Source organism: Phoca vitulina, unplaced genomic scaffold (assembly GCF_004348235.1).
Source record: "Phoca vitulina isolate PV1807 unplaced genomic scaffold, GSC_HSeal_1.0 scaffold54, whole genome shotgun sequence".
NCBI classification, from domain to species: domain Eukaryota; kingdom Metazoa; phylum Chordata; class Mammalia; order Carnivora; family Phocidae; genus Phoca; species Phoca vitulina.
The window spans coordinates 363,122-380,636 of record NW_022589757.1 but is presented as its reverse complement, the minus strand read 5'-3'; the positions used below and the strand labels follow the sequence as shown (position 1 = coordinate 380,636).

Genomic DNA, 17,515 nt, shown 5'->3' with positions numbered 1-17,515 from the left:
AGTGACAGACTGCTTTTCTCTGGGGGCTCACTGAGGAGTGCGGCCCCCGAGTTCTCGGCTCCTCCGGGGCGGAGATTGGGAGGCCGCCGTTTTCACTCTCGTCCTCCAAAGCTGTATGGAAAGCTTGCAGGGAACAAAAGCTCCCGAGAGCAACCCAAGCAGATGACTTAGCCTGGACCCGGAGGGAGGGGGGGGCAATTCTGCCTCCGGCAAAGACATTTGAGAACCACTGCAACAGGCCCCTCCCCCAGATCAGCAAGAATAGCCAGCCAAGACCAAGTTTACCGATCAATGAAAACGGCAGAACTCCAATGCTAGGGGAATACAGCACATAGAATTCATAGCTGTTTTCTCCCGATTCTTTAGTCTTTCAAAGTTAATTTTTTAAAATTTTTTTTCTTTTTCTATTTTTTTGAATTTTTCTTTTTCCCTTTTTCAACCAACATCTTATCAATCCCTTTTTTAAAAATCTTTTTTTTTTTTTCATTTTTAGAGTCATAGTCTATCCCTTCATTGTAGTTACCCTTATTTTTGGTATATATATAAGTTGTTCTCTCTTTAAAATTTTGGGATACAGTTTCTTCTAACAGACCAAAATATACCCTAAATCTCTAGTGTGTGGCTTTGTTCTAGTCTCCTGCCTGATCACATTCTCTCCCTTTTTTTTTTCTTTAGATTTCTCTTCTTTCTTTTTTCAACCAACTTCTTATTTATTAATTCCTTTTATAAAATCTTTTATAATTTTCATCTTTACGGTCATAGTCTATCCCTTCATCGTATTTACCCTTATTTTTGTACATACATATGTTTTTCTTTCTTTAAAATTTTGGAAGGCAGTTTCTTCTAACAGACCAAAATACACCCAAAATCTAGTGTGTGGCACTGATCTATTCACCAGCCTGATCATATTTGATCATATTCTTTTTTTTTCTTTCTTTCTTTTTATTTTTTTTTCCTTTTTCTTTCTTTCCCTTTCTTTTCCCCTGGTTTCAGGTCTCTTCTGATTTGTTTAGTGTATGTTTTTCTGGGGTCGTTTTTACCCTGTTAGCATTTTGTTCTCTCATTCATCCGTTCTCCTCTGGACAAAATGACAAGATGGAAAACTCACCTCAAAAAAAAGAACAGGAGACAGTACTGACTGCCAGGGACCTACTCATTACGGACATTAGTACAATGTTGGAACTAGAGTTCAGAATGATGATTTTAAAGATACTAGCTGGGCTTGAAAAAAGCATGGAAGATATTAGAGAAACCCTTTCTGGAGAAATAAAAGAACTAAAATCTAACCAAGTCGAAATCAAAAAGGCTATTAATGAGGTGCAATCAAAAATGGAGGCTCTAACTGCTAGGATAAATGAGGCAGAAGAGAGAATCAGTGATATAGAAGACCAAATGATGGAAAATAAAGAAGCTGAGAAAAAGAGAGAATAAACAACTACTTGATCATGAGGGCAGAATTCGAGAGAGAAGTGATACCATAAGATGAAACAATATTAGAATAATTGGGATCCCAGAAGAAGAAGAAAGAGAGAGAGGGGCAGAAGGTATATTGGAGCAAATTATAGCAGAGAACTTCCCTAATTTGGGGAAGGAAACAGGCATCAAAATCCAGGAAGCACAGAGAACCCCCCTCAAAATCAATAAAAATAGGTCAACACCCTGACATCTAACAGTAAACCTTACGAGTCTCAGAGACAAAGAGAAAATCCTGAAAGCAGCTCGGGACAAGAGATCTGTAACCTACAATGGTAGAAACATTAGATTGGCAACAGACCTATCCACAGAGACTTGGCAGGCCAGAAAGGACTGGCATGATATATTCAGAGCACTAAATGAGAAAAATATGCCGCCAAGAATACTATATCCAGCTAGGCTGTCATTGAAAATAGAAGGAGAGGTAAAAAGCTTCCAGGACAAACAAAAACTAAAGGAAATTGCAAACACGAAACCAGCACTACAAGAAATCTTAAAAGGGGTCCTCTAAGCAAAGAGAGAGCCCAAGAGTAACATAGACCAGAAAGGAACAGAGACAATATACAGTAACGGTCACCTTACAGGCAATACAATGGCACTAAATTCATATCTTTCAATAGTTACCCTGACTGTAAATGGGCTAAATGCCCCAATCAAAAGACACAGGCTATCAGATTGGACAAAAAAAACATGCCCCATCGATATGCTGTCTGCAAGAAACTCATTTTAGACCCAAAGACACCTCCAGATTGAAAGTGAGGGGGTGGAAAACCATTTACCATGCCAATGGACACCAAAAGGAAGCTGGGGTGGCAATCCTCATATCAGACAAATCAGATTTTATTTTTTTAAAAAATTTTATTTATTTATTCATAAGAGACAGAGAAAGAGGCAGAGGGAGAAGCAGGCTCCCCGCTGAGCAGGGAGCCCGATGCGGGTCTTGATCACAGGACCCTGGGATCATGATCTGAGCCGAAGGCAGACACTTAACCATCTGAGCCACCCAGGCACCCAGACAAATCAGATTTTAAACCAAAGAGATGAGGAAGGACACTATATCCTACTTAAAGGGTCTATCCAACAAGATCTAACAATTGTAAATATCTATGCCCCTAACATGGGAGCAGCCAATTATTTTTTTATTTTTTATTTTTTTTAAAGATTTTATTTATTTGACAGAGAGAGACACAGCGAGAGAGGGAACACAAGCAGGGGGAATGGGAGAGGGAGAAGCAGGCCTCCCGCGGAGCAGGGAGCCTGATGCGGGGCTTGATCCCAGGACCTGAGCTGAAGGCAGACGCTTAATGACTGAGCCACCCAGGCGCCCCAAGGGAGCAGCCAATTATATAAACCAATTAATAACAAAAGCAAAGAAACACATCAACAACAATACAGTAATAGTGGGGGACTTTAACAGCCCCCTCACTGAAATGGACAGATCATCTAAGCAAAAGATCAACAAGGAAAGAAAGACTTTAAAAGATACACTGGACCAAATGGACTTCACAGACATATTCAGAACATTCCATCCCAAAGCAACAGAATACACATTCTTCTCTAGTGCTCATGGAACATTCTCCAGAATAGATCACATCCTAGGTCACAAATCAGGTCTCAACTGGTACCAAAAGACTGGGATCATTCCCTGCATATTTTCGGACCACAATGCTTTGAAACTAGAACTCAATTGCAAGAGGAAAGTCGGAAAGAACTCAAATACATGGAGGCTAAAGAGCATCCTACTAAAGAATGAATGGGTCAACCAGGAAATTAAAGAAGAATTAAAAAAATTCATGGAAACCAATGAAAATGAAAACACAACTGTTCAAAATCTATGGGATGCAGCAAAGGCGGTCCTAAGAGGAAAGTATATAGCAATACAAGCCTTTCTCAAGAAACAAGAAAGGTCTCAAATACACAATCTAACCCTACACCTAAAGGAGCTGGAGAGAGGACAGCAAATAAAGCCTAAACCCAGAAGGAGAAGAGAAATAATAAAGATCAGAGCAGAAATCAATGAAATAGAAACCAAAAGAACAGTAGAACAGATCAACGAAACTAGGAGATGGTTCTTTGAAAGAATTTATAAGATTGATAAATCCCTGGCCAGACTTATCAAAAAGGAAAGAGAAATGACCCAAATAAATAAAATCATGAATGAAAGAGGAGAGATCACAACCAACACCAAAGAAATACAAACAATTATAAGAACATATTATGAGCAACTATATACCAGTAAATTAGATAATCTGGAAGAAATGGATGCATTCTTAGAGATATATGAACTACTAAAACTGAACCACTGAACCAGGAAGAAATAGCAAACCTGAATAGACCCATAACCACTAAGGAAATTGAAGCAGTAATCAAAAATCTCCCAACAAACAAGAGCCCAGGGCCAGATGGCTTCCCAGGGGAATTCTACCAAACATTTCAAGAAGAATTAATACCTATTCTTCTGAAACTGTTCCAAAAAATAGAAATGGAAGGAAAACTTCCAAACTCATTTTATGAGGCCAGCATTACCTTGATCCCAAAATCAGACAAAGACCCCATCAAAAAGGAGAATTACAGACCAATATCCTTGATGAACATGGATGCAAAATTCTCACCAAAATACTAGCCAATAGGATCCAACAGTACATTAAAAGGATTATTCACCACGACCAAGTGGGATTTATCCCTGGGCTGCAAGGTTGGTTCAACATCCGCAAATCAATCAATGTGATACAATACCTTAATAAAAGAAAGAACAAGAATCATATGATCCTCTCAACAGATGCAGAAAAAGCATTTCACAAAGTACAGCATCCTTTCTTGATTAAAACTCTTCAGAGTATAGGGATAGAAGGTACATACCTCAACATCATAAAAGCCATCTATGAAAAACCCACAGTGAATATCATTCTCAATGGGGAAAAACTGAGAGCTTTCCCCCTAAGGTCAGGAACATGGCAGGGATGTCCACTATCACCACTGCTATTCAACATAGTATTAGAAGTCCTAGCCACAGCAATCAGACAACAAAAAGAAATAAAAGGCATCCAAATCGGCAAAGAAGTCGTCAAACTCTCACTCTCTGCAGATGATATAATACTTTATGTGGAAAACCCAAAAGACTCCACCCCAAAACTGCTAGAACTCATACAGGAATTCAGTCAAGTGGCAGGATATAAAATCAATGCACAGAAATTGGTGGCATTCCTATACACCAACAACAAGTCAGAAGAAAGAGAAATTAAGGAGTCGATCCCATTTACAATTGCACCCAAAACCGTAAGATACCTAGGAATAAATCTAACCAAAGAGGCAAAGGATCTGTACTCAGAAAACTATAAAATACTCATGAAAGAAATTGAGGAAGACACAAAGAAATGGAAAAACGTTCCATGCTCATGGACTGGAAGAACAAATATTGTGAAGATGTCAATGGTGCCTAGAGCAATCTACACATTTAATGCAATCCCTATCAAAATAGCATCCCCTTTTTTCAAAGAAATGGAACAAATAATCCCAAAATTTGTATGGAACCAGAAAAGACCCCGAAGAGCCAGAGGAATGTTGAACAAGAAAAGCAAAGCTGGTGGCATCACAATTCTGGACTTCAAGCTCTATTGAACAAAGCTGTCATCATCAAGACAGTATGGTACTGGCACAAAAACAGACATATAAATCAATGGAACAGAATAGAGAGCCCAAAAATGGACCCTCAACTCTATGGTCAACTAATCTTCAACAAAGCAGGAAAGAATGTCCAATGGAAAAAAGACAGTCTCTTCAACAAATGGTGTTGGGAAAATTGGACAGCCACATGCAGAAGAATGAAACTGGACCATTTCCTTACACCACACACAAAAATAAACTCAAAATGTATGAAAGATCTAAATGTGAGACAGGAGTCCATCAAAATCCTAGAGAACACAGGCAGCAACCTCTTTGACCTCAGCCAGAGCAACTTCTTCCTAGACACATTGCCAAAGGCAAGGGAAGCAAGGGCAAAAATGAACTATTGGGACTTCATCAAGATGAAAAGCTTTTGCACAGCAAAGGAAACAGTCAACAAAACCAAAAGACAACTGACAGAATGGGAGAAGATACTTGCAAATGACATATCAGATAAAGGGCTAGTATCCAAAATCTATAAAGAACTTATCAAACTCAACACCCAAAGAACAAATAATCCAATCAAGAAATGGGCAGAAGACATGAACAGAAATTTTTCCATCCAAATGGCCAAAGACACATGAAAAAGTGCTCAACATCGCTCGGCATCAGGGAAATCCAAATCAAAACCTCAGTGAGATAACACCTCACACCAGTCAAAATGGCTAAAATTAACACATTAGGAAACAACAGATTTTGGTAAGGATGCGGAGAAAGGGGAACCCTCCTACACTGTTGGTGGGAATGCAAGCTGGTGCAGCCACTCTGGAAAGCAGTATGATGGTTCCTCAGAAAGTTGAAAATAGAGCTACTGTATGACCCAGCAATAGCACTACTGGGTATTTTTACCCCAAAGATACAAATGTAGGGATTCGAAGGGGTACGTGCACCCTGATGTTTATAGCAGCAATGTCCACAATAGCCAAACTGTGGAAAGAGCCAAGATGTCCATCAACAGATGAATGGATAAAGAAGAAGTGGTATATATATACAATGGAATATTATGCAGCCGTCAAAAGGAATGAAATCTTGCCATTTGCAACGACGTGGATGGAACTAGAGGGTATTATGCTAAATGAAATAAGTCAATCAGAGAAAGACATGTATCATATGATCTCACTAATGTGAGGAATTCTTAATCTCAGGAATCAAACTGAGGGTTGCTGGTGTGGTGGGGGGTAGCTGGGTGATAGACATTGGGGAGGGTATGTGCTATGGTGAGCGCTGTGAATTGTGTAAGACTGATGAATCACAGACCTGTACCTCTGAAACAAATAATACATTATATGTTAAAAAAAGAGAGAGAAGATAGTAGGAAGGGAAAAATGAAGGGGGAGATATCAGAGGGGAAGACGAACCATGAGAGACTATGGACTCTGAGAATCAAACTGAGGGTTCTAGAGGGGAGGGAGGTGGGGGATGGGTTAGCCTGGTGATTCTTTTTAAATAGGGCACATATTGAATGGAACACTGGGTGTTATACGCAAACAATCATGGAATACTACATCAAAAACTAATGATGTAATGTATGGTGATTAACATAACATTATAAAATAAAATAAAAAAAAGAATATGTATAATATAATATGCACATGCATATGTGATGCATATTTAGAAAGCAATTAGAAAATACTGAAAAGCTGTGACATCATGGGTAATCTAACAACCAGGGCTAATTCCTGTGAACATTTTAGCATCTACTCCTTGTCTGTCTTTTTTGGCAAACACACATGGTAAAGGAAATCTCCAGTGTTTCATTTACGTCACACACCATACTCTCTCAATACTACTTCACTGCTGACATTAGCTGTGTGGGTTTTCCACTCATCAGGCAGTCCTGCGACGCCAGCTGAGCACCCTGCAGTTTAACTCCATTCCGATGCTGTCTACCTGGAGACAACTCAGATCCCAGAGGCTAAGGGTTCAAAGTCTTAGAAGACTCCCTCCTCACTCCAGTTACAACTTCAGTTTATTACTTGTGCTTCTGACTCACAGACAGTAGATTGGAGATTCCCACGACCCACTCCTCAGATATGGTTAGTTTGTCAGAGCTGCTCCCCTGACTGAGGACCAGCTGCAGGAAGGAGGTGCACAGGGCAAGATGTGATGGGGAGGCGCGGAGCTCGCACGCCCTCCGCAGAAGTGCCCCACTCTTCCAGCACCACTCCCCGTGTTTGCCCAGCCCGAAGCTTGCCAAACCCCATCCTTCTGGGTTTTTATGAAGGCTTCATTAGATAGGCATGAGTGATCAAGTCATTGGCCATTGATGATGGATTCAGCCTCCAAACCTACTCTAGAAATTTCCAACCTTCTAATCTTGGTTGGTTCCCCTGGCAACCAGCCCCCATCCTTAGGTTACCTAAGGGCTTTCCAAAAGCCACCTCATTAACATAAACACAAGTGTGGTTGAAAAGGGGTTTGTTATACATAACAAAAGCCACCTTTATCTTATCCCTTAGGAGATAATTTTTAAAGTATTTAATTAATTTATTTATTTAAGAGAGAGAGAGAGAACTTGAGCAGGGAGAGGGACAGTGTTACAGGATTGCAGGGTTCTTGTTTCGCAGAGTCGAAGAATGAATCTCCCGGACACAAAAGGGTGAAGTGCCCTGAAAGTTTATTAAGTGAAGGTGAGAACAGAAAGGAAAGAAATCTCTCTAGAGTGAGAGGGGTCCCAAATGGGTTGCCACTGAGGGCTTTTATTGAAAACTTGACCAGGGAGCTTGTGGCCTTGAGATTCTTGTGCAGTCTTGGTCTGAGCAAGGACAATTGATAGCACCCTTAAATGACTTACTTCTGAGGTTTGTTCGTTTTCTGTGATTCCCTGTAGCCACCATAACATCCGGGGCCAGGTGGTCTGGTCTATTCCCTTATCTCTTGTTCACTCTTTCAGAGCCTAGTCAGGGGCCCCCTATCTCTTCCTGCCTATACCTGTACACTTTCCTTACTCACCAGGACCCTGGGATCATGACCTGAGCCCATATGACCTGAGCTTAACTGACTGAGCCACCCAGGCACCCCCACTTAGGAGATTTTAAGGGTTTTTTTTTTTTTTAAAGATTTTATTTATTTATTTGAGACAGAATGAGAGAGAGAGAGAGCACATGAGAGGGGGGAGGGTCAGAGGGAGAAGCAGACTCCCTGCCGAGCAGGGAGCCCGATGCGGGACTCGATCCAGGGACTCCAGGATCATGACCTGAGCCGAAGGCAGTCGCTTAACCAACTGAGCCACCCAGGCGCCCCGAGATTTTAAGGGTTTTTAGGAGCTCTGTCAAAATATATATGTGTGTGTGTGTGTATATATAAATATAAGTATATATATTATTTATTATAAATCACAGTATTGTACACATATACCCATGAGAGTCCATATCTAAAATTAGTTGACTTCTATTTATACATACCTAAGAAAAGTCCATTCTGATATTTCTGCACTATCAGGAGTGAAAAGAGAAGTATGTATATGATGGAAATTATTATATTCAGTATACTAGTGCTTTCTAAATGCTGATGCAAGTGCTGATTTGATAAAGTTGTTACCAGTCCAACAGGAAATAAGGAAAATGTAACAATGATGAAAATGAATTTGCTCAACATAATAAAGGACTGTCTTATAGTCTGAGTTATTTTAATCATTTTTGGAGAATTAATACATTGTTTCCTCTATGAAATGTTGGTAAAACTGTGGTGTATTGTTATAGGTGATGATGGTGATGCTATTACTTTACAAAACACAACAACAAAACAAGAGTAATCCTGTTGTTCCCTGCTTCAGGTTTTTAAAATTTTATTTTACTGCTTCCTGAAATTTACAAGCCTTGTAAGGATTGTCTTATGCAGCTTCTTGTAATTAACAACAAAATTATTTGACCCAGTGCTGTTTGACCTTGGGTTATGTTACATATGTTAATTTTTCACCCTTATTATTTATTGAGTCCTTTTTTTTTCATTCCCAGTACCTGGTCATGGATTATTATGTTGGTGGGGATTTGCTTACTCTGCTCAGCAAATTTGAAGATAGATTGCCTGAAGATATGGCTCGATTTTACTTGGCCGAGATGGTGATAGCAATCGATTCTGTTCATCAGCTGCACTATGTGCACAGGTAAGTAAGACGCCACGCAAGAATGGGTTGTATGAATGTCAGTGGAGATGTTTTCGTAGGAAAGTGATACTTTTGATGGCCATGGGGTAATTTTTTCTTTGTGAACTATTTGACAGGTACAATGATTTATTTAAAGTCTTCCCCACAAATGTGTGTTTGATCGTATACAGTTTAAGATGGAATGAAGAGAAAAAAGTGAGCCTATTTACAAAATAGTTTTTTTATACAGGATTATTCTTTTTTTTAAAGTTTTTATTTAAATTCCAGTTAACATACAGTATAATATTAGTTTCAGGTGTACAATATAGTGATTCAACACTGCCATATATCACCTGGTGCTCATCACGACCAGTGCACTCTTTAGTCTCCATCACCTGTTTCCCCCATCCCCCCACCCATCTCCACTCTGGTAACCATCAGTGTGTTCTCTAGAGTTTGTTTCTTGATTTATCTCTCTTTTTTCCCTTTGCTCATTTGTTTTGTTTCTTAAATTCCACATGTGAGTGAAATCATGGTATTTGTCCTTCTCTGACTTATTTTGCTAATCATAATACTCTAGCTCCCTTCATATCGTTGCAAATGTTAAAATTTCATTCTCTTTTGTGGCTAATATTCCATTGTATATATATACTGCATCTTTATCCATTCACCTATCGATGGACCCTTAGGCTATTTCCATAGTTTGGCTATTATAGATAACACTGCTATAAACATTGGGGTGCATGTATTCCTTTGAATTAGTATTTTTGTACTCTTTGGGTAAATACCTAGTAGTGTGATTGTTGGATCATAGGGCACTTGTATTTTTAACTTTTTGAGGACCCTCCATACTGTTTTCCAGAGTGGCTGCACCAGTTTGCATTTCCACCAACAGTGCATGAGGGTTCTCCTTTCTCCACATACCAGATTATTCTTATACCTGTTGACACAAGCTAAAAATCTCTTCTATGTAAACAGCTCATAGTAATTTATGTGTAATAAAAAAAATTTTTAATGGATAATTTAAAAGGCAGTCTCATATTTCAAAGGAAAGAAAGTAGGAAACCATCACAGTTACTAGTGAATTAATCATTCAAATGAGGAAATCTTTGGGTTGTGAAAACTGTGAGAAAGAGTGAAGAGGTGCTAGGGAGAAGCAGGTGAAGGACCTGCCACGTTGGAGAGGGAAGGAACCATTCTCTGAGATGTCAGCATGCATCGGAATGGGGCAGAGGGTTTGCTGTGACCCACTTTGTTGGGTCAGCACCAGGGCTTCTGAATCCATAGGGTGGGTGGGCCTGGGAATTGGCATTTCTGACAGGTTCTCAGGTGCTGCTGCTGCTGCTGGTCCAGCAACCACACTTCGAGTCCTTCTGCTCAGTAACACAGCAGTGACTGTTACTTTTAAGTGGTGGGTGATGCACATAATCTCTGTGAAGGACAAGAGCGCGCGTGGAAGAGAAAGTTTCTGTTTTTTTGTTGTTTTTTTTTTTTTTTTTTTTTTTTAAGATGTGGGTATTTTCTGCTGATTGATTTACTTAGTAATGGACTTCTAGGACATTATTAAAGGAAGAATATTTTTATTAAAAATTTTGTATTTATGAGGTCTCACTTTGGCTCTTGCCTAATCATGTGCTTTTCTCTGTTGATGTCTGATAGTCAGAAAGTTTTTTTGAAAATAAAAACATGAATATACTATGAAAATTATAAAACACAATGCAGTTTTTAAGATGGTATTGTGGTCTTATGAGTGAATTACAGAATGAGAAACTAAAGTGCTTTTGTTAACAGTAACCCAAGATCCTAGGTGAGGACTGTCAGTTAAAAATACTTTAAAAACATCATTTAATTGAACATTTAAAGAATGTTAGTCTTAGACTCAAAGAGTTCAGTGAAATTTTCCCTAATTCATATCTAAATTCTTAGTGAGGAATGATTACTTTGGAAAATAATTTGTCTAGATTGGAGATAGTAAATATGAGGTATTTCTGCCCGGCTGTGACAAATATTCTTAACTGATCATAGGACCCTTTCCTACCAACTGTATATGCAGTCTTAAGATTCTTCTTACCACAGCATTTTAGATGATAGCTATCTTTCTGATGTTGACATTGGAAAGCCATTTCAACCCTGAGCTCTATTAGGGCTCTATACCTATAATTTTACAAGGTATGCCATGTTAAATGAGTCCTGTTTATTCCTCTTCATGTCGTAGAATTTTATTTTATGTTAAGCTGAATTTCTTTTTTGCCTTACCATTGGTCCTAGTTTTGCCTTCAGAACCACATATAATAGTCTAATTTATCTTAAAGCTATCATGCCTTCTGAACTCATCTTTCCTTTAGGTTAAACATCAGTGTATCTGTAGTTATTCTGTTATCAAAATTGATGTACGCATTCTCTCTCCCACTATCTCATACACATATGGACCCTCACCTTGTGCCCACTTCCACACCTCCCCGCCCTCTCTCCTTGCCTCTCCCTTTACTTCTCAATGGACACACTCTGGTGTATCAATGCACTCTTAAAATGTGATTCCCATTTTCTGGATAGACTGTATTTCAGCAGATGCTTTACTGAGGAAATATTTGTCGAGTCTTCTTTTATAAATAGCACTGTGCTAAATTACATAAAAATTTAAGTAAGTATAACATAGAGTCCTGCCTTGTAAGAAGCTTCCAGCCTGTTTGGGGACACAAAACACAAGACATAAGTGAAAACTAAAGTAGTAGAAGTTAAATAATCATTTAGGGCAAAAGTGTAAGAGATGGAGTGAGCCCAGATTGTGAACTGCTATTAGAATTTTACAGGCAAATTACAATGAACTCAGAGAAACAAGTAATAAGCTTAATTCTAATGGTCATTTCCAGTGGTTAACTCTTAACTGTGTTACAGACTTTACCTATATTATTCTAATTCTAACAATAATTCTGTATTTTGGGTGTCGTCTAAAATGGATATGGCTCCATTCTATAGATGAAGAAACCCAGCTTCAGAGACATGAGTCCATAATTAGCATAACCTAGATTAAAATCTGAGGCTGATGCCAGAATTTATGCTCATGACATAACATCATATTTCTCATAAGAGAATGCTTTGTGGTGGGACTTTGCAGAATGTGGAGGCTTTTTGTAGGCAGATTGTAAGGCGTTCTAGAGACAAGGGATGGCAGGAGAGAAAGTCATAGGCAGGCAAAGGGTGGGTCTGGAGGAGGGTTGGTAGGTGGTTCGGCTGGAGAAGAGAGCTCATCTTGAGTTGAGGAAGAGCGATTTCAGTCCCTCTTGTGGAAACACTTGAGTACCGTGTTGTAGACTTGATATCTTGGTAGCCATCAAGCTACCAGTAACTTTAGGGAATGAAGTGTTTGATTCAAACAGTGTGTTAAGTTAGTTGGTTTTACAGTAAACTGCACATCAGAGTTTTCATGTTTTGCCAAATTTCAGAATGTTTTATAATTTTGAACTTCCAAGTATATGGAATTAGAGAATACAAAAAGGAAATAGTGGAGACTGGATGCCTTCAGGGAAGGAAATATGTTTTTCCCTTTGTGTTCTTTTAAAATAAATTTATTTCCCTCAGTTTGTTTTTCAGAGTCCATCGTCTCTCATGGTTCGTCTCCCCCTCCGATTCCCCCCCTTCATTCTTCCCCTCCTGCTATCTTCTTCTTCTTTTTTTTTTTCTTAACATATATTGTATTATTTGTTTCAGAGGTACAGATCTGTGATTCATCAGTCTTGCACAATTCACAGTGCTCACCATAGCACATACCCTCCCCAATGTCTATCACCCAGCCACCCCATCACTTCCATCCCCCCATTCCAGCAACCCTCAGTTTGTGTCCTGAGATTAATAATTCCTCGTATCAGTGAGGTCATATGATACATGTCTTTCTCGGATTGACTTATTTCACTCAGCATAATACCCTCCAGTTCCATCCTCGTCGTTGCAAATGGCAAGGTTCTAGAGGGGAGGGGGGTGGGAGGATGGGTTAGCCTGGTGATGGGTATTAAAGAGGGCACGTTCTGCATGGAGCACTGGGTGTTATGCACAAACAATGAATCATGGAACACTACATCAAAAACTAATGATGTAATGTATGGTGATTAACATAACAATAAGAAATAAAGAAAAAGGGTTAAGATTTGTGGTTACTAGAGTTGGAGGTGGGGGGGAAGAAGAAAGGTGTTCATAAGGTACAAACTTCCAGTTATAAGATAAATAAGTACTAGAAATATAATGTACACATGATGACTATAGTTAGCACTGCCCTGTGATATAAATGAAAATTGTTGAGAATAAATCCTAAGCATTCTCATCATACAAAAAAAAATTTTTTTCCTTTTTTTTTTCTCTTTTTATTGTATCTATATGAGATGATGGATGCTAACTAAGCTTATAGCCGTAGTCATTTCAGAATATGTGGATTAAACCATTATGCTGGATACCTTAAATTTATACAGTGATGTATGTCAATTATATCTTGATAAAAACTGAAAAAATGAAAAAAAATAAATTTATTTCTAGACTTCTAAAATACATTATTGGTCTTCTAACAGAACAAACATTTTCATGCGAAAATTTTGTCTTCATTTACGCATGGTTTTATTGAGAGAGAAATGAGCAGTGGAAAGTAGCAAATGATAGGTGTCATCAATCATATGTGCTCGGTTTCCAAGTGTTCAGCACGTTGTCATATTTTAGTCAAGAGCATTTGCAACTTCCTTTGAAATTTCCAGACATACACTTTAAAAAAAAACAATGTAAAGCATTATTTTACCTGTTTTCAAAGAAGTTAATGAATAGAAGATGAAAGAGATATGAATGGGGACATGGAAATAGGAATTAAAGAGATTGTCTCTGGCTAACTGTAAAATTGACGTACAGACTGACCCAATGAAGTAAAAATGTTTTCTAGTAACATTAGGTAGTGAATAAAGCATTGAACGAGGTGCCAGAAGACTTATTTACTGTGCTTGCTCCTCCACAAGCTTTTTAAATTTAGATTCCAAATGATTTATAATTGAGATTACAGCAACTTGGAACTTTTTCTAAAAAACAATGGTCTTCCTGTAAAGATGAAAAGATGCTACTTATTAAAGTGCTGGCACAGAGACCATTTCCTTGTCATTGTGTTGAGACATGGGAGAATGGTGCTATAGAGATGAGCACTTACAGGGCTGTTACTGTGAGAACTACCCTAGTAGCATTTCCCCTTTCACAGGAGGCCGGGAAAGGATGCAGTGGGGTTGAGGAGGGAAGAAAGACAGTATTCTTAGAGCACTTGTTGGTAGAGGGCCTAATGGATGTGAAATCTCTCCAGATTAAAGATGTCTGTTCTCCCCAAATTGATCGGCAGGTTTGATGCAGTCCCTCTCAAAATCCCAGCAAAGTTTTTTTTTTGTTTTTTGGGGTTTTTTTTCTTCCAGTCCAGGTGAAAGTATTTGTGTTGGGCTAACTTCCCTCAGCAACTCTAGCTCTGCTCTTCTGTGTGCAGCTGCATTCAGGCCTCAGGCTACTGGCTTGTCCCTAAATAGCTATACCTAGCTACTTATCTAATTTTCAACATTTATGACAGCTCATATAGGTTTTTCGTCTAGAGGAGTAAAGGTTTTTTTGTTAAGATAGAAACAGTCTTGCTCCAAAGTTTACGTGGAAATGTAGTGAAACTAGAGTAGCTAAAATGGTTTTGGAAAAGGAGAATAAAGTAGGCAGAATAACTACCTAATATTAAGACTTACCATATTGCTACCTTAAGTAAGATATTGTGTACTTGTGGAGGAAAAAAATCATAGATAACCAGGTAGAAGAGAGAACCCGGGCAGAGACGAGCACAGATACTCCCAGCTGATTTTGACAAAGGTGCACAAGCAACTCAATGGAGGAAGGATAGCCTTCAGTGAATGGTGTTGGAATAATAGGCCAAAAAATAAATCTCCTTAAACCTCACACAAATATAAAAAATAATTCAAAATTGATCATGGGTTTAACTATACAACGTAGAAGTGTAAAACTGTCAGAAGAAAACATTGGAGAGCATCTTCTGGACTTAGGGCTTAGTTTTGCTCCTTAATGAGGAGTTCTTAGATAGGACACCAAAAATTAATGAAGTGGACTTTATCAAAATTAAAAACACGTGCACTTCGTAAAGCCCAGGGAAGAGGATGAAGAGGCAAGCTACAGAATGGGAGAAAATATTTGCAAACCATATGTATGACGAAGACCTTAAATCTGGAATATATAAAGAACTCTTGACATAATCAAAAAACCTCAAACAATCCAATTATAGGATGGACAAAAGACACGAAGAGACATTTTGCCCAAGAGGAGATACAGATGGCAGCTGAGCACATAAAAAGCTGTTTAACATCATTAAGGCATTAGAAAAATGCAAATTAAAACTACAATGAGATACCAATGAGAAGATATTAGGACTGCTAAACTTACAAATAGTGATCATACTAAGCGCCAGTAAGGATGTGGAGAAAGTAGATCTCTCACACAATCCTGGTAGGTATGTAAAATGATTTGGCTGCTCTGGAAACAGTTTGAAAGTTAAAAAAAAAAAAAAAAAAGTAACATGCACTTACCATGTGACCCAGAGATTACATTTGTAGACATTTATCCCAGAAAAATTAAAACTTACATTCACAGAAAAAACTGTACCTGAGTGTTTGTAGCAGCTTCCTTTGTAATAGCAAAATACGAGAAGCAGCCCGCAAGTTCTTCAGTGGGCGGCGGGTTGCACACCTCTGCTGTACCTGCTGTATGCATACAAGGGATTGCTACTGGCAGGAGAAGGGGCATGCGGTACTAATTATACACAGCAGCCTGGGTGGACCCGAAGGGCATTACGCTGAGTGACAAGAATTAAATCTCAAAACGTATGTACTATATGATTCCACTTACCTAACATTCTTGGAATACCAAAACTACAGAGATAAAAAACAGATGAACGAACGGCCCCCGGGGGACAAGGTCAGGGGCCAGGATGGGGAGTGAGGCAGCACGTGGGAGTTCTTTGTGGTGATGGAACAGTTGTGTATCTTGAATGTGGTGGTAGTTACATGAATCAACACACGGGATGAGATTGATGGAACTACACACATGCGCGCATGCAGATTAAAAAAGGATACAGACCAAGAAGGTGTATAATCTAACATTAATGTATCCGTGTCAGTTTCCTGGTTTTGCCATCGAGCTGTGGCTGTAATATGTTGTTACCGGTGGAGAAGCTGGGTAGAACGGTGCATGGACTCAGTGCACTACTTACGCAATTTCCTTTGAGTCTGTAATCATTTCAAATTGAAAAAGTTTTAAGAAAAAAATAGCTCTATTACTTTCTTTTCTAAAGTCTGAAAACCAAGCCCAAGAAACTCTCCGTCGTGTCACACCTGCAATTTGTATAAATTTGGGTGAATTCATCCAGATTGCCAAATTTGCTTAGGCTCCTGGCCTGCCAGGAAATGATTTTTCTTACCATCTGTAAGGTTGGGACCTGTAATCCATGTACTTGGGTGTCATTGGCAGATAGATGACGTGCAAGTCACAAGGTAAGCTGAGACCACGTAGTGTAACAGTCAGTATTGAAGAGGATCCAGGACTGAGCCCTGAGGACTTCAGTATTTCGAGATTGGGTAGAGTAGGAGGAGTGGCCAACAAAGCAAACTAAGAAGGAACATTAGGAGGAAATAATGAGAGTGTAGATAAGTTGTCTTATGGAAAATCAAAGTAAATCATCTTTCCCTTCATATTTAATTACATTAATGCCTTAGCTGATGTATTTCAAACATTTAATATCTTTGTTTGTGGATACTAGTGTCCTGGGTATTGGGAGTGGGAGTGAAGTCTGCTGTTTATGTAAGTATTATGCTTTTATATAAGTAATATGCTTTTTACATTCAATTTAGTATCTTTCGAAAAAAGACTAATTTTATTTATTTTTATTTATTTTTAAAGATTTTAATTTATTTGTCAGAGACAGAGAGAGAGAGCACAAGCAGGGGGAGCTGCAGGCAGAGAGAGAAGCAGGCTCCCCACTGAGCAAGGAGCCCGATGTGGGACTCGATCCCAGGATACTGGGATCATGACCTGAGCCAAAGGCAGACGCTTAATGGACTGAGCCACCCGGGCGTCCCGAAAAAAGACTAATTTTAAGCAAATAACTTCTGCTTCATTGTGCCCAAGTTGGACAAATTTTTAATTTTGTAAATTCATTCACAAGTATTGTTCAATCAGTCCTGTTTTTCCAGTATGCTACCTATTTTCTTGGGTGAGAATACACAATAGGAGTGGAGG

At 38.9% G+C, this 17,515-nt stretch overlaps 1 protein-coding gene across 23 annotated transcripts in view; it reads left to right on the top strand.

Annotated features, from left to right (window-relative positions):
• CDC42BPA (CDC42 binding protein kinase alpha) overlaps positions 1–17,515 on the top strand; it is a 330,638-nt gene that overhangs the window by 108,014 nt on the left and 205,109 nt on the right. For all 23 annotated transcript variants that reach the window (XR_004297614.1, XM_032389303.1, XM_032389298.1 and 20 more), the window contains exon 5: positions 9,093–9,241. Coding sequence is in view for 22 of the 23 variants with exons in the window: in XM_032389303.1 (XP_032245194.1) it covers positions 9,093–9,241 (149 nt within the window). In the remaining variant the exon portion in view is untranslated. The remainder of the gene's footprint in view (positions 1–9,092; positions 9,242–17,515) is intronic.